This window comes from Fulmarus glacialis, unplaced genomic scaffold (assembly GCF_000690835.1).
Source record: "Fulmarus glacialis isolate BGI_N327 unplaced genomic scaffold, ASM69083v1 Scaffold43958, whole genome shotgun sequence".
NCBI lineage: Eukaryota > Metazoa > Chordata > Aves > Procellariiformes > Procellariidae > Fulmarus > Fulmarus glacialis.
The window spans coordinates 1,517-19,844 of NW_009229692.1; the positions used below are offsets into that span (position 1 = coordinate 1,517).

The window sequence follows — 18,328 nt, forward strand, 5'->3', positions numbered from 1 at the left end:
TTTCTGTCTTGGTCCTGTGACTAGATCATCTTCCTCTTCAGTTCTTGCCACTGACTATTCCCTTTCCAAAACATACATGCAACCTTCTTCCCATCTTTAAACTTCTTCACAGTTTAGTCCTGTATTTCCCTGTTATACCAGCTGTTGAACAAGCAAAGTCTACCAATACTCTGCTGGTATTGAGTGTCTGGGTTATGTCTTTCACAACAACTCTTGTCTTTTCTCCTGTGTGTGTTAAAGATAACTAACTAAAGTAAATGAAATCCATTAGAGCATCTATACTCAAAATCACACCTCAGAAGTTCTTCTGTAATGCATCAAATTCTTTTTTTTATTATTATTATCAACCTAAAGTAGAATTTTGAGCTCTTAGAGCTGATGGGGTTTTTGTTTGTTGGGTTTTTTTTTTTCTTTCTTGAGACATAGTAGGAGTTTCTTCAACCTCCAGCAAAGCAGATGTAGACAGTAGATCACTTCCAGCTGATGGTCAGTGATGAGCATTTTGGGTTGGTAACTTCTTTTAACCTGTACAGTCTGATCCAAAAATAGACACCTGTCTGTAATGTAATATTTTGTATCCCTGTTTAGCCAGCTACTACTTTGGGCATGGCAACTCTCCTACACGGGTAATTTTGGCACATGCATATGTCCATTTGTTGTGTCCTGTGACTTTAAAAATCAGAGAATAGTCTTTAAATAATACCTTTTTTGAAAAAGTAACCTATGTATACCATCAGTTTTCACATCCTATTTTGTTCCACTTTACTATTGTTTTACTGTTAATAGGTAGGTATCCACAAATCCCAGACAGGATCAGTGTACAGTGTACAGTAACTTTTAAGCGCGAGGGTTTTATCTTTTGGAAGTTTTCAGGGCTTTTCCATCTACACACAGGAAAACTACTTATTTGGTAGTAGAACTGAAGAAAACAAACAAACAAACAAAAAAAAACAAAAACAAAAATCAATCAATCAAACAAACAAACAAAAAAAACCCAAGGAAAAGAAAAAAGAAAAAGAGCTCTGATGGTGTTTCTTAATTTAGGTAACCTGTTGTTTCCTGAGCAATCTTATGGTCTCAGGATAGCTCTGAGCTTTAACCTACATTCATACTTTTTTTTTTTTCTTTTTTAAATAAAATAGTGTTGTGAAAGGTATTTATTGTTTAAGGAGGCAAAGTGCTATATGAGCTACACTGGAGTAATCTTCCCATGAGCCTGGAAGGTTACGTGTTCCTGATGTACATTTTTTGAGGCCTGGAAAAGCCTTTAGAGGAGAGTAGCCCTCTCACTTTTTGCTCTGACATGATGGAACAATTTAAACTAAGAAGTTGCAAAGATCAGTTAGGGAGAGAAGAGTGCATGAATTAAAAACATGTAAAGCTTTGAACATCACAGAAAAGGAATGAAATTGAAACCCACTTTCATTTAGTAGTGTGATACTAAGATTTTTTTTCTTATTTTGAACAGAGTACCAGAGAAGCAGAAATCAAGTTGAAAAGTGAAAGCAGAGTTAAACTTTTTGCCTTGGATCCAGATGCACAGGTTAGACTTTTTTACAAGGAAGAATGTTATTTTCTTTTATGTTGATTCTTTTGAGATGAGAAACAACTTACCTTAATTTTTCTTTTCTCTTTTTAAAGAAACTTGACTTTTCTGGTATTGAACCAGAAGTGAAGCCATTTGAAGAGAAATTTGGAAAAAAAATTCTTGTGAAGTGTAATGATTTATCTTTTAATTTGCAAAGCTGCGTTGCGGAAAATGAAGAAGGACCAACAACAAATGTAAAAAATTCTTCTAATTATTTTCTGTTAATATTGTAATGAATGTTTTAATATTTTGTTGGCACTATTCTTAATGGCAGGAATTCCTTGCTGTGATTGAGAAACTTATATTCTGGGGTTTTTCCTACTCCTTTAAGTCAAAATGAGAGCCTAAATCCTACAAAATAACTTTGCTGCTAATCTTCTTGTTGTGTTGTAGAAAGTGGAATTTTTCTTTTGCTGTCTTTTTACACCTTGTCAGTAGTATCTAGAGTGATGGCCATGTGTAACTGTTTATAAAAATGTTACTCATCTTCCTTTCATACACATTTTTACAGTGATATAGAGGCCAACAATAACACTTGATTCTTTTTTTCACATGTCTAGGTAGAACCTTTTTTTGTCACATTATCACTATTTGATATTAAAAACAACCGGAAGATTTCAGCAGATTTCCATGTTGATTTGAACCACGCCTCAGTAAGGTACATGATACCCAATGCATCTCAACAAATGGTAAATGGCAGTGGTGATAGCTTACACAGAATTCAAGACATTCATGAAACGGTGTTACAATATCCAAAGCAGGTAAGAACTAGTAACCTAAAGAATTAGTAGGATTTTGTATATAAGTAGAGAGTTTTCCAACATGTTTTGGATGGCTTTCTATTAGGTAATGTAAAATGCCTGTGCATTTTCCTTTTATCTTTATCTCTTGTTTTATTTCTAGGGAATATTCTCAGTCACATGTCCTCATACTGACATTTTCCTCGTGGCTAGAATAGAAAAAGTATTACAAGGAAGTATTACACATTGTGCTGAACCATATATGAAAAGTTCAGATTCTTCAAAGGTATGTTATCTTCTTCTGTGGCACGGGGAAAAATGCTGAGGCAAGACAGGTTGATTTGAAATTAAGAAATATCAATAAAAAGCTTAGTTCTTTTATAGAAAATTCAGATAACTGGATGATTTGATTTAGTAAGTTGTAGTTATTACTAGTAACTATTATGAAATGAAACATTATACATAAAGTCTAACATATTGGGAAACATTTAGCTTTTTATAATCATGACATAATCTGTGATTTTTATAATGGTTTTAAATAAACTCATTTGACAAAAGAATATTAGACTTCAGTGTGAAAGTTGAGTTGAAAATTGTTGAACAATGAAATATTAAATTAGGTCAGAAGTTAACTGTATGCCTCTCTCACTCAATGCATCTTATTTATTGTATCATTGTTGTTGACTTTTCCTTTCTGCCACTTTTTGGTGATCACAGTTTGCTGTAACTTTATCTGCCCTTTTGCTGTTTTTTCCTTCAGAACACTTGAGCTCATTAAGCCCCTGTTCTTATGTATAAAATGCTTTGCAGATTTGATAGAACTCCAAATCACTTTTGGAAATAAACCACAGAAACATATTAAGTTTACAGGAGTCTAGGATGACATAACATTTTAATGTTTTTAGAAACACGTCTACAAGAAACTTTGTCAGTTGCTGCTGCTTGTTTGATGCTGAAGAAATAGAGTTTTAATTTTGTTGATTTACAGTTAAATCGTTGGACCAGGATACTAGTAGAAAAGGGTTTTTTGTAAGCAATGTCAGCTACTGTTGACATTCTTCCAGTTTTCAGCTAGTTGAAAGGGAAGAAGGAAGGGTTAACTTTCAGTTTCTGCAGAGGAACAGCATTCTTTCCTACTAATTTAATGCTGGCTAAGCTACACGTAAAAAACCTGCATTTTTTACTTGGTCTTAATATAGATCAGACTACTGATTTGCTTTTCCAGGAATACTTGAGATTTTTTTCAGCTGTTGTTGGAAAACAGCAGCTTTTGCATTTTAGGAGTCTGGTTTTGAAGTGTATGCTGACTGTTACTGAGTTAAAACACACCTGAACTGAGTAACTGATTTTTGTGGTCTCGGGCCTAAACCACATGGGAAGGTTAAATAAGCCCAAGTGTTCCCAAATTTGATGCTGAGTGCTAGACTTGTGTTGTCCTGTACTGCAAGAGTAGCCAATAGGAACATTCATGGTGATATTAACTTATGCTGTCCGTTTCTGGTATTCATTTGCTTATAATTTTATACAATTGAACACTTAGTTTGAATTTTTTTTCTGTTTTTGTTCTGTGAGATTACACTGTATTAATTTGAAACAAAACAGAACGTACAAGGCCTCCATGTGTGTCAGTGCAATGAGCAAGTTTCAGTTCCCTGCAGAATTACTACTCAGGACAAGAAAAAGGGAAAATGGAAACAGCAAATTCTATAGCCAAGAGATCACTTGTTCTCCCCTTAAACATTGAATACAGTGAATTAATGATGATTACTTATCAAGGTTCTATGCTTCTGAGTGCAATTTCCGCCTTTTTACAGGAATGGATAATAGAGAGCTCAAACAACACACTAATAGAAACAGCTCTTCATAATGTCAACAGCATAGATCAGGGGTAATATTCAGGCAGGTTTACTCTGTTTTTCTGCCTCTGGCAAATAATTTTGCTCTGTGTAGGCACATATGAGAAGCTGGTTTCTGGAAAAGAGAAGCCCATTGCTCTGTCAGGAGCTTCTGCTTTAGTCCAAGTGGTACAGCTCGGTGTTGAGCATCTCAAACTAGTGGGTTTCTGGCTCTGATTGTTATACATGTTGGTTCTAAATAATGGAATTGTTTATTCACTTAAAAGTTAACAAAACAAAGAATTTAAAGTTTTAATGAAAACAATGTTGCAATGCCCATATGTAGGATTGTCCATGGATCTGCATACAACTCCTCACCATATTCTGTGTGTGTTTGTAATACAAGTATTGCAGTGTATTTTACTATTTACTTTGCAGGAATGTGTTCTGGTACATAGAGTGGGTGGTGAATAGGGGAGCAAGTAGAGGGGGAAATGTTTTTATCTGGAGTCACGATTTTGTCTTAAAAACCAGTTGAATTTTGCTCTAGCTTTCGTATGAGTTTTGTATATAATAATTTTTTTTTCTTGCTTAATTAAATATGTGTTATTGGCAGTATAGATGGCTCTGGGTTTTCACCCATGAAATGCTATGAAATTAGCAGGCCCTGCTTAACCTGAAATGAATTGTTAAGTATTTTCATTTGTCTTTCACTTGCATACTTAGGATTAATCTTCTAAAGAAGATTTTCCAATTCATATCAGTGTCAATAAGTGTTTTTTTTCTTGTGTACTAACAGTGCAAAAAATGTAGCTTTTAAAATGTGGCTATTTCTTCTGTCCCTTGCAGGTTGCACAGAAAGTTTTGAAGAACGCTAAGCAGGCATGCCAGAGATTAGGTCAATATAGAATGCCTTTTGCGTGGGCAGCTAGGTAAGGACAGATCTTGTCAATCTGTATTTTTTCCTAACTTTTCTTTAACATTATTTTCTGCATCTCACTTCTTGTAAAACTTAATGTGCTATTTAAATTATTTCTTGTTTTACTTTCAATTAACCAAAGATTTCTGACAAACTTACACTTTAGCTCTGTAATAAGAAAAAAGTTATAAACATTCAATATATTATTATTCAAACCATTGAATATTGCCAACTTTTTTCTATTGTCAGTATTTTTTATTTTACTACGAATGAAATGGTTCACACTGGATTTGTTAGACTCAGCTATTTATGTTAAAACTCACCTGCAGTGACAAGAGTATTAAATGCTTAAATGAACAGTATGTTCTAATTTGTAGTAAAGAAATTTCCTGAATTGAATTTCAACACTTTCATAAACTCAGCTGAAAGCAAGATTTTGACTTTCAGGACGCTGTTTAAAGATGCCTCAGGAACCTTGGACAAAAATGCAAGATTTTCTCCTCTCTTCAGACAAGACAGTAATAAACTTTCAAATGAAGACATGCTGAAATTATTAGCAGATTTCAGGAAGTAAGTCTAATTTCCCCACTTTAAAAAAACAAACCCAAACAAACCAACCATACCCTTACACCCCACCCCACTCCACACGCCCCTCCCAAGCCCCACCATTTTTTGTTATGGTCTTGAACTGGAGCATCTAATCTTTTGAGGTATGTATTTATATGTTTTTCACTTCAAATATAGAAGTTGTATAAATATAATCAAGGCCTTCATACAAGCTACGGATCTTTCCTTTGCGGTGTTTGGGGGCTACAAGCAGGACTGAAGTATTATGCCTTGTCTAACATGCAGTAAGCATCATATCCTGAAGTAGCTCTGTGTTAGGAGTTATGCTTGCACAATACACTCTTCGGGTTCTCAAAGGAAAACAAGTATGAGCACAAATCATACGTTCACTGACCTTGGACAGAGAATGCTAGCTCTCAGGGAAAGGGATTCAAGCCAGTATCCAGTCCACCTTCCTTGGGAGTGCATGTGGCTCAGGATGCCTAAATAACAGAACATTGGTCATCCTTTTTTACAAAGTATTCCTAAAGACTGCATCAGTTTGTGTGCAAGGCTGAAGAATCTCCTACTGACAGATGACCCTATTAGTAAACTAGTTTTAATCCACTTTCTTATTAAATAGAGTATAAATATTTTGCTGCTTCACAAAGGCATTTCCACTTCTGTTAAGGTACAGTTAGCTGGAATTCTATTAATTTGAACAATTGCTAGTTGCAAAAGGCTTGGGCTATACTTTCTTTATTTTATTCTTGCTTACCAAATCTGATAAGGAGATGAAGTTTGTAATAGATATTTTAATTCCATTTTAGCAAGCTGCTTAAAGTTTCATTGAAGTTTACATAGCGTTGAAATTGCTGTACTGATACTCCTTGCCAGAAACAGTATTATTGAAACTGAAACTGATATAGTAAATTAGCCTGCCACGTCACTTTACTTTATGAATTAAGGAAATGCTTTTGGTTATTTCAGCATCCTGTTTGAGGAACAGTGTACAGTATTTCACAGGAATTTTAATAAGAAGGAGATTGTAATGTCTAAGGCTTAGCTATTGCAATTAGAATCCAGACTCCAACCAGAAAAAGTTGTTTGCTTCACAGCATAGGATTGCATTTTGGGAAAATTTTGCATCCACTTCCTCTGCAATAATTTAAAAAAATCATGCTGCTGACTATCTTTATTAATAAAGGGTTCTGCACTGCTGTTTTAACATGGAAAATACTCCTACTTCAGATCATATTTCTGAATTAGCTACATGATAACACGTAAGAAATTTCATAGTAGGCTAGTTAATAGTAAATATTTTGCAGGGTCAGTTATTACTCTAGAAAAAGGAGGAGGTAGAAAAAAAATTACTGAGTAGAAGATGCATTTTGTTAACTTACTGGTTTCTCTCCCCCTTTGCTCTTACCCCAAGCTTACCCCATTACCATAAATGCTTATCACTGGCCATTGAGATTTAAAAAGCTTACTGATAGGGCCCCTCTTTTCTGCAAATGATAGTGAGTTATTACATGGCAAACAAAACCTGTGTCTAATAAAGTTTTAAATTTTGATTTAAAGAAAGAAAAACATCATGCTTTTTCTTAACCTTTTCCACATTTGTGAATAAAGCCTTACTTTCTTTTTTTTGAGAATTTAAAGGAGAAGAAAACTGTGAATCTAGGCAAAAAGCAAGACCAGATTAGTCATCCACCCCCAAACCACCTTTCCTCTCATACTCGTATTTCAGGATATTACTTTACCTCTGTTTCCTATTATCTTTTTTCTCTGACATCTGATAATTTTGCATTTATCCTGACTTTGAGGTTTTTTTCCTTCCTATAGACCTGAAAAGATGGCCAAACTTCCTGTTATTTTAGGAAATCTGGATGTTACAATTGATAATGTGTCACCAGATTTTCCAAGTAAGTATTTATAAACACTGATAAATGAACATTCAGGCTGTTTCTCTTCAGTTTTTTATTGGTTTTTTTATGTGTTTTCAGATTATGTTAACTCATCATACATTCCCATGAAACAGTTTGAAAACAGTACCAAGGCACTAATAACGTTTGAAATAGAGGAATTTGTTCCCTGTATACCAAAACACACTCAGCCTTTCACCATCTACAACAATCATCTTTATGTTTATCCAAAACACTTGAAATATGACAGTCAAAAGTCTTTTGCAAAGGTGAGTACAGGAAAACTGTACATTCTTCTTTCTCAGATTTGGTTAAGATTGTTTACATACTATATTTCTGTGAATGATCTTTGCAACTAAGTGTTTGGGTTTTTGTTTTTAAATACTGCTTTAGGCTAGAAATATTGCAGTATGCATTGAGTTCAAGGATTCTGATGAAGAGGATTCTTTGCCTTTAAAGGTTAGTCTTTCGATTTTTGTGACTGATAGAAGAAAATAGTGAACCGTTAACTAAATAATACAGTAGTACTGGATTAATTTATCTAGTTTGGGATGGTAGCTTTCTGTCCTCCTTTTGCATTTGGCATAAGAGTAACTACTAGATGACTTGCTTGTTTTTGATATAAAAGATTACTAAAGAACCCTCAGAGCATTTCATTTCTTTATATCAACAAAAATTCCAAGAATAAACTTGTTGCAAACAAGGGTGGCTTCTGCCTGTTCCACAGGAGGAATTCTTTAAGTTAAAACAATAAAGCTTTAGATCAACTGCAGAACCAAGCTCTGTGTTTGTTTGAGTTACCACAGGGTATAAGAGGTGCCTGGAAGAAAAGTAGTAGAAAAATGTGTAGGAATCCTGAGGTGAAATCACAGTGTCAGTTCTACTGCACAGCAGGCAGACTACAGATCATGTAATCCCCTCTCTGTGCAAAGGAACCAAGTTAAACACAAGTTAAAATATTTCAAATTCTAGGTGGAACAGATTCTAAGCTGAGCGTGAAAAAGGATCACAGGGGTTTTTTGTTCTTTTTTCCTTTTTTTTTTTTCTATTATTAGTGTATCTATGGTAGGCCAGGTGGACCAGTATTTACTAGAAGTGCGTTCGCTGCTGTTCTGCATCACCATCAAAATCCAGAGTTTTATGATGAGGTAAGCTACCTTTCTGAGGTAACTTTTACTGGTTTAGGTATTATGTAAGTTTCAAAAATACAAGAAAAGATTTGAGGATTGCAAAGTTCTTGATAATGATTTCAGTTAAATCAGACCCCCCTTTTCACTGTCAGTAAATTTTTGTAAGTTTTGTGTGTGTGATTCTTGATCTTGCTTTGAATAACTTTTTAAGTGTGCAGCCAGTAAGGCATGTCACGGCTCTAGATGAAGACTTCTACAAAGGTTGTGATTCTTTGCCTTTCAGATTAAAATAGAATTACCCACTCAGTTACACGAAAAGCACCATTTGTTGTTCACCTTCTACCATGTCAGCTGTGATAACTCAAGCAAAGGGAGTACAAAGAAGAAAGATGTTGTTGAAACACAAGGTTTGTACGCTAATGTACGCTAATGCTTTACTTTCAGTAACTACTGGGGAGATTTTATGAAGAATGCTTATCTGGTAACCTGTGATTTTTGTGATCCATATAATGCTTTCTAATTACATTATACTGACTGAAAGATTTCATTAAGTGTTTCTTTTAATTTTTCAAATGTTATTTTAGAATGTCTATCGAATGTATGTTTTTTCAAACTCAGTGACAATTTATTTGCCTTTTCAATTCTTTCTAACAATTTCAAATCATTTGGCCCTTACAGTAACATTTTCTAGTTTATGAATTACATATCAGAAGTATACAGTAAGACTTTTGTAAGGGTTTATGTGAAGATTCATAATATATTTAAAATTACTTGCCTTTCATGTTCCGTAGTTGGGTATTCTTGGCTTCCTCTAATAAAAGATGGAAGAGTGGTGACCAATGAGCAACAGATCCCAGTGTCAGCAAATCTTCCATCAGGCTATCTTAGTTATCAAGAAATGGGGGTTGGAAAGGTATGTTATATAAAATTGCTCTAATCTTTCAAAAAAAGATGTGGAGAGAAGGTTTGGTTATAATTCCTCAGTCTCATAAGATTAAAGTAGAATTTTTTTTCTTTTATAGTTGAAATGGAGTGCTTTGCAAAAGTTAGACATCTGACTTAGAGGAAACAAACAAACCCAAACAGAAATGGCAGACAAAACTTATGACTAAATTCTGACTTATACAAGAATTTGAATCAATCTGTCCTAATATAGTTTTTTGTTTAAATTGTTAAGTACTTATTTCTGTTATTATTTAGCTGATGTACTTGGGAAATGTGTAAGTTTCTTTTTTTTGTAGTAATAATTAACTAGAAATTACAGTAATTTTTATATGTATTAAACTATTTTGAGTTTATGAAGATATGCAAATAATCTGAAGTCCTTTACTAAATTTTTTTTAGCGTTTCATGCTGTCTCCTTTCAGTAAGTCCTTTATTCCTGAAAAAGTCTTATTCTCACATCTTGATTTTTGTGATCTTTATACTTCACTAGTAAAATTTCTGGTTGTATTCTTCAAAGCAGAAAGCTTGCAAAATTGTAGTAATAAAAATGATACCGAGGAGGATACAAAACGTAAAACGTGATAGGGGATTTGACTAAAAGAATGAAATGCAGAGACAAAATTGACTCATTTTGGAGGAAGAGGCCTAAAATCAACAGCAAGAGGTGCTGCTCTCCTCCTATTGTACCAACTTTTCCTTTTTTAAATTCTGCTGTAAGCTTTCCAATCATTGTCTCCTTTACATATTTCATCTTTGCACATTATAGGTGTATTCTTTATGCCTCTGCTGTTTGTCTCTGCTCATGCCCATGGGTAGAAGGTTAGGACCAATATGACTAGTTGTAGATCTAGCAGTAATCTCTCCCTAACTGGTTGTCAGGGTAGACAGCTGAGCATTTCCATTCTCAGTTCTTTGGAAATGGGATGGGAAGGAAGCACTGGCTGCTACCTATCGGTGACCTATGTTAAGCTTTAAACTGTGTGAGTATCTGTGGAAATTCTTGTGTTATTTTCCTCAGAAAACTAGTAGATATTTTTCTCTAGTCAGAAGTTTCTTTGCAGAATTGTAGGGGAAACATGAAATCTGTGTCTTAGAGAAAAGCAATTTTGTTAAGCAGTGAGGAAACTACTGTGGGACTTATAAAATACATTTTAAGCTTCATAAATGCTTTTGGTAATATTGCCTGCATAATTTTCCTTTTTTTATGACTTTATTCATTGCGCACATTTCTTCAAACTGTTTTTAAAAAAAAAAGAAAGGTGTTGTTTGTGGAACTATAAACAAATTGTTTTACTTTAGTGTACCGCTGTATTATTTTACTTTTCCTCTGCATATGTGCGTGCAGCATTCTGGTCCTGAAATTAAATGGGTAGATGGAGGCAAACAACTGTTAAAAATATCCACTCATCTGGTGTCAACTGTGTATACACAGGTGAGTTATAAAACAAATTATATTAGAGAAAGTTTTAGGAATAATGTATGTTTGTTATATGTACACAATATTTGGGAAGATTCTTAAACTCAATATGCTGATCTCTTACTTTTTTGTCTCTTGGACACTCTGCATGGTATCTCTCTTTCACATCAGCTGTGAAAAACAGCAGATCTTAGATGGAAGCTATTCAAAATGTGAGCCTTTTGTCTAACTTTGTCATGCATTCCAATCTGAATTTTCCTGTTAGAAGAGTGGTCATAGTTGTCTGAAAGCTATTTACTGGCATGTCTACAAAGCAGTGAGTCCTGTTATAACTCCTCATAAAATACATATTATGATAGGTTGGGATAACTAATATTAAGTATGCTATTTTCTGCATTTCATTTTATTTGAAGCAAATATAAGTGGTGTTTTCTATAACAGGTATTCAAAAATCACTGGAAATTTCTTATGTGGGTTAAAAAAAAAATCATGTAGACTAAATTAGTCTTCGGAGTAGTGCACTTCAATTATTTTTGAAAATTGAATCTATGGACACATATATGGATTTCTATATATGAATATTTTTAATGTGTCTGGTTTGGATTATGGATAGTAATGTTAGATTTTGTTTAATTTGTTGTTCTTTTTGTCTTTGACAGGACCAGCACTTGCATAATTTTTTTCAGTACTGTCAGAAAACAGAGTCTGGAGCTCGTGCACTAGGAACTGATCTTGTAAAATATCTTAAGGTATAAAATGGCAACGAATAACAGATTATATTATTTATTTATACTTTTGCAAGACCTAGGAGCTTCAGACATTTTCTAGGTCTCATTAATGGAATATGCAGTATAAAAAGAACAAAAAGATACTTCCTGTCCTAGATTAAATTTACAATTGCAATCTAAGAGGAAACCACGAGGAAATAATGAGACAGGATTGGTCAGCCTTAGGAGTGATAATTTCGAAACACTAATGGCTTAATTTGTCAAAATAATCAAGTTGAACTGTACATGAGAATGGTAAGGAATGATGACTCTTGATTTTCTAAAATTTTGCTTAGGAGGTCATCATTGTCGTGTCTACAGTTCTCTTTCAGGATTAGATCAATAGAGTGCATGGTTTCCACAGCAATTTTGTCTTAACCAAGTAGGCCAGATTTTTGATATGAAGCCCAAATTTCAGTCACCTTAAAATCTATGTAGGGTATCACAAGTAACTCCTGATTTTCTTAGGCACAACAGAGTTTATTATTGTAATTGAAGACCATCAATTAACAAAACTGGACTGCCTACTCAGGACATTTAAGTAATAACTACTGAATGTGGCATGCTTCTGAATGGGACTTGCTTTGTGACCTTGGTTACGTCAAAACCATGGCTCTGAGTCATCTTCCTTGCCCCAAGACTTCTGTGATCAACTTTGGTACAAAACAGGACACAGTACATTAACAGTAGGAAGATGGAATAAGTCTATTTGGAAATAGGGGGTTTTATTATTACCATTTTTTACTTGACACACCTGTTTCTCAGTCTTCTATTTGTCCTTATCATTCTGAAATTTTGCAATTCCAAAATGTGCTGGCAAAGCATATGACAATAATACAACCCCTTAGAAGGGATTCTGGCCATGGTAGCTTCACATTAAAAGGGTAAGGCAAAGAACAAATAGTCTTGTAGCTGAACTTTGTCATCTCCTGTGGTTGCTTAGAATGAGTCACTAGAGATGCCTCTCACTTGGGTTTCTGCTACTGACATTCTTGTTTTGATATAAGATGTCATTTCTCTGTGTTTCTCACTTAAAGTATCTGTTTCGAGTTCCTTGATAACTTTAGATCTGGAGCCATCATTATTTCCACTGCTTTCTGCTGCAGTAATTGTACCAAATAGTCCCCACTTAGATGGCACTAGCACTAAGCCTGGTAGTGTTTTGCCTTTAAAAGTCAGCACACTGCAGTATCAAGAGGCCCTACTGGAGTTAGAGACAGCTGGTGTGCAGAATCCTTCCCTGATACCGCACTTGCAAATCCTCTGTCATCATGATGCTTTTCAAAATATAGTGTCTTTCTAAGTGTGTGTATGTGGTTTGTGCCCTGAAGAAATCTCTCCAATAGAGACAGAAGAGGATAAGAACTACTGCTTCAGTGTGTTTCATCTTGCCTTAAGGCCATGGGGATTATTCCATCTTTCCCCAAGTAATCCTTCTGGGAGATTGTGGTGCTGCTGTCTGAGATTTCTTTTTGAAGAAGGGAACCTCTTTATCTCTCACTTCTTACTGTTTGTACTTTTTTGCAAGAGATTTAAAGTTATTGGTATTCAATTTCCCCCCGTGTTCTATCAAAATACAAACAAAGGAATCATCCGGGTTTTTAGAAGTCCTAGTCATAAAAGGCATTTTTTTCATTGGTGCAGCTTTGCCTTCTTGTCCTCTGATTGTGGTTTTAAGATTACTTGGGACACTGAACCTTCATCATTGGACTTAACCTCTGTCTTTTTTTCTCTCCGTATAGTAAAGATGGTATGTCCTAAATATCTGTCATCATGAATTAGAGGTCTTAGAGTCTGACCTGTGGCTCATTGAAGATCTTTAAAATTGTCAGTATCATTTCCATCACTTTTTTCCAAGGGGTGTAGCCTTCCTGCTATTTGTGGTGCCAGAGAAAATGGCAGATGTTTTCTGGTATCAAGAAGAAGGGAAGGATTGTTGCCCATACTGGACCTCAGGGAACTGAATGTCTTCATTGATAAATTCAGGTGAAGAAACAGAATTTGCTCTTTCTGGTGCTGTATTATAAAGCAGTTGGTCTGGGAAACAGTCAGATGGTACATGAAAAGAACCATTATTACTAAAATCTCTGCATACATAACAAGTCTGAATCACTACTATTAAAAAATCAGTTTGTACACCATGGAGACCCTCTCTACCGGGTGCTGGCAGCGGTGACTGTTCATGTTATGAGGAATGGAACGACCCTGTACTTTGTGGGCGGTTGGTTGATTCTTACCTCAGGAGCTGAAGTTGTAAACAACCCTCAGTCAGTTTCTGACCTGTTTGATTCGTCGGGATTCACAGTACTTTGGGAAATCTCAGTGTTTCTTAAGTTTACCAGAGCTCTACTTGAATCTGACATAATCAAAATCTCTTCCAGGGACTAGCATGGCAATTTCAGATTTATCTTGCTACTCGCTGACCATCAAAAATGACAGTTGCCTGGAATCAAAGGCTTGATTCTCTTGATATTCACAAGTCTTGTTAGTCTGGTAGAAGAAGGTGACCATCAGATATTAATGTATCATTAATATACATAAATTCCCTAAAAAGGGGAAAGCTCAAAAGAACGCTTCCTCAGATCACTCCGAAATCACATCATTTACTTCAGTTGTATATGATCACAAATACTGTAATATATTTGGGTAGCTGATTCCTTTGCTTAAACTATTTATGTTTATATTAATTCCACATTAGCAAAATCTTTAGGTTCAGCGACAAGACCATGTCTTGCCAAAATCCCTGGGACAGAATAATGCAACTGCAGAGCCTCTTTATAACTCTTGCTTGTCGTCAAACACTAGAACACTCTCCCCACGTGGTATGAACATGTTCCACACCACTAGATTAACACATCATGTTGACTTTATTGTCTCGCTTCATGGTAACAGAAAACAAATGCTATCTTCTGTGTCGACTACAAATTATGGCTATTCTCAATTCTATTGGGCTGAACTCCTGTCTAGCTAGGCCTCAGAAGGACCCAAATACTTTTTACTTCTCCTGTGTATTGAGAGCTTGCCTTCTGTGTGTCAGCCTGTGCCAGACTTGGCCAGCCTGGGTGCTAAATATTCTTTAAACATCAACGTTTCAGTTCGCTGGTGATAGTTTCCTGCATATGTCTATGCTATAATGGCAATGACACATTTAAATACTTAGGATTTACTTTCCTCCACGATGTCAGTGTGCTATTGGCAAAGTAGCTTGGGTTACCGAACCTGACAAGTGTTTCCCATTCTCTCTTCTTTCTGCTCTTGCCCTCCCTAACAGGATTTTGTGTAAGCACCATCTGACACTTCTAATTAAAGGTTTTCTGAGACTCACCTGTCTCAAGATGTTTGTATGCTCTCCTTCATGTTTCATAAGCCCAAACATCACTTGGCATCTTATAAGTTGAGGTATCTGCTTGTAGTTACCTCCATTGCTGCCTGAGAGATCAAAGGGCACAGCTACTTCTGGCAGCCTAAGTGTAATTAAATACTCAAAGGCATCAGAAGTTAGGTTAGGAGTCCACTTCAGAGCCCTACTTAAAACAGCACCTTTATCAAAAAATGTTTGCATCCTGGACAAAAGTGTGAGCTGAAGTTCCATTTGCATATTTACCCAATGCTCTGATATTCAAGGCTTACAGAAAAGATGCTGTAGCGTATGACTGCTGTTTCCAAGAAAAATCGCAGATCACATAGGAGGGAAGACTGTTTTGAGTCCTGAATAGTGTGAATGTGCATACAGGCAAACATTCAAAGACAAGACAGCTACTTAACACTGAATGGAAATGTTTGGAATGTGTTGTCTGTATGCGTGTTCAGCAAATGTACTCTTTTTTTGTCAAACTCCCTTTAACTCCAGGGAATTTTGTGGCATAAAACAATGTAGGATAAAATGGCATACACTGCCTTTTATGTCAGGGTGGTTCTCTCTATAATATCTTTCGCATGTAATGGAATGCAAAGGCATGTCGTGAAGAAGTTGAGTGGTTAGTAATTTGCTGTCTCCAATTTCCAGCATTAGGTAGTTAGGGATTTTAGTTCGTTCTGGTTTTTAACATACTAGTTTATTGTTTTGCAGTAACTAGTATAACTAGTATTGCACTTACCACAGATAAGTAATCTGTATGTTTTTGTGGAACTTCTGTTTGCTAAATATCTGCATTGGTGGGTGAAACAGCAAAGTATACCAGAGTGTCAGCTTTCTGTGGTGTACACAGGTAGTCTTTTCATTGAAATGTTACCTATTAAGCATTTCAATAGAAAAGTACAAATAACTATTTCTAAAATGACTTTAATAAAACTGAATTTTTATCCCTAATTTACCTTGATGTAGAAAATATTTAACAAATATTTATGTTGAAAACTATTCTCGATTGCTTTCTGTGCAGTATTTCAGGTAATTAACACCAAATAGTGCAAACAATGTGTATTTTTGGAAAAAGACTTGCAGTAAATCTTATTGTTTCAGAATTTGTGATTTAAATGCCATTGTTTCAAGGGAGTGACAGTATTACTGCTTTCTTTTAGAGCCTTCATGCTATGGAAGGCCATGTGATGATAGCTTTCCTGCCAACTGTTCTAAACCAGTTGTTTAGAGTTCTCACTAGAGCAACTCAAGAGGAAGTTGCAGTCAATGTGACAAGGTAAAGGATTTTAAGTGTTTCATAGAGTTTAAGTGATGACTGGGTTATCACAGAAATCTGTAACCGAGTAGCATTTTTGCTATTGCAATCATAGCTTTCTTTGTAGGCTTACTTGATTTCTGACTTCTGTTTAGGGTTATTATCCATATTGTTGCTCAGTGTCATGAAGAAGGCTTGGATAGCTACCTGAGATCTTATGTCAAGGTAGGTAAAAATAAATTAAATGTTTCCTTTTTTTATTTCTCTAAAAAGAGTATATTTAAATTTAGTTACATCTGTTTAATTTCAATTGCTTCATATTATGTCATAGTTTCACATTATATTCTGGTTTTCCTTCCCAAGTATGCTTATAAAGCTGAACCCTATGTTGCTTCTGAATATAAGACAGTACATGAAGAATTGACAAAGTCCATGACAACAATTTTAAAGCCATCTGCTGACTTTCTTACAAGCAACAAGCTACTTAAGGTATATATTGAACTATACTTTTTACTGTATGTTCTTATCTGGTCATAACTGAAGAATAGGAACTAATTGTATTGAAATAGTTGTTGAATGCATGTGGCAATTTTACAGAATGTTTTCTTTTCTCTGCAGTATTCATGGTTTTTCTTTGAAGTTCTGATAAAATCAATGGCTCAGCATTTGATAGAAAACTCTAAAGTGAAGGTATGTCAACTTTTGCAAAAAAAAAAGTTATTCTAAAGAGAATTTGTATAGTCTCTTCTTTCTCCAATCAATCAAAACATATTTTAATTGCATATTTTAGAGTGTAAATATATGCACAAAGGGTTTGCTGTGCATGTAGTGCAGTGCATCCTTTTGCATTTAAGATGTCAAACTTCTTGCTCATTTTAACTGATGAGCTGTTTGGAAATTCCTCAAAATTTTCTAGCAAAAAGAAAAAACTTACAACTTTTTCTACCACTAATCAATAGAAATACTGTTAATTCAAACCAAAGTAAGAAAAATATTCAGAGAGACTTTTTTCTGTTCTTCACTTTTTTTTCTGTTTCATATCTGTTCAGATAATTCAGGATCTTTAAACTTAAATTTCCAATATTGTTTTGATGTTCCTTGAGGAACGAGTTTGTGCTTCTGTTCACTCTGTGAATGGAATATTTCTTATTTCACCCCACTATTTTGAGCTTATTACAATCAGTTAAATTAATTGCATTAATTTAATTAATCAATTCAACTGAAATGAAAGTATAATCTTATAAAGCAGAAAACTGCTTCTTATTTAAAGCTGCAATTTTCTAGAGACTTCTGGAATTGAATTAAAATTTTGTAACTTAAAAATTATATTGCAAAAAACTGAAAGAATTTTTGTTGGTTTCAGTACTTACCTGACAGTACTGGCAGTACTTTTTATTTTACAGTATTTACCTTTGTGAGAAGAATACAGTTTTTCTAATTACAGAATGTGGTGCATCTGGGCAAGGTTTTCAAAATATGGTGTATGTGAAACTTGTATAGCTTGAGGAAGTTTTCTGTTGGATTTGGTAGGTGATACTCTGAAAAACATCAACATGCTGGTTTTGCTTGGCTGAACAACATTTATATAGTTTTTCCTCATTTTAACAAACCTACAGAAGTCATCACAAGTTTAGAAACAGCATATTGGTTTAAAAAAAACTTCAAAGAAACCACTAACTTGCTGTCATGCAAACCCATTTCCTTAATTTAATTATAACTTTCTTACAATAGGGATTACATTTTTAAATTGAGATCAGATGGTGGATAAAATAAGTACCGTAGAATATAATCTTTTTTAAAGCAGGAATCTGTGTAAACAAACAAAAACCAAATGCAATTTACATTTCAGAATGACTCCGCCAGTGTCCATGGTTTTTAGTATAGAATCATAGAATCATAGAAT

At 34.7% G+C, this 18,328-nt stretch overlaps 1 protein-coding gene across 1 annotated transcript; it reads left to right on the forward strand.

Annotated features, from left to right (window-relative positions):
• Positions 1–1,468: 1,468 nt before the first annotated feature.
• On the forward strand, positions 1,469–17,115 carry LOC104081272 (dedicator of cytokinesis protein 9-like; the record flags this gene model as incomplete). Its single annotated transcript, XM_009583944.1, has 18 exons — positions 1,469–1,543; positions 1,642–1,782; positions 2,149–2,349; positions 2,492–2,614; positions 5,013–5,095; positions 5,530–5,652; positions 7,474–7,553; positions 7,635–7,822; positions 7,947–8,012; positions 8,609–8,701; positions 8,967–9,090; positions 9,475–9,596; positions 10,974–11,060; positions 11,705–11,794; positions 16,331–16,446; positions 16,581–16,650; positions 16,789–16,914; positions 17,044–17,115. Coding segments are annotated over 18 exons (1,980 nt in total), but the record flags the coding sequence as incomplete, so codon positions are not given.
• Positions 17,116–18,328: the final 1,213 nt, after the last annotated feature.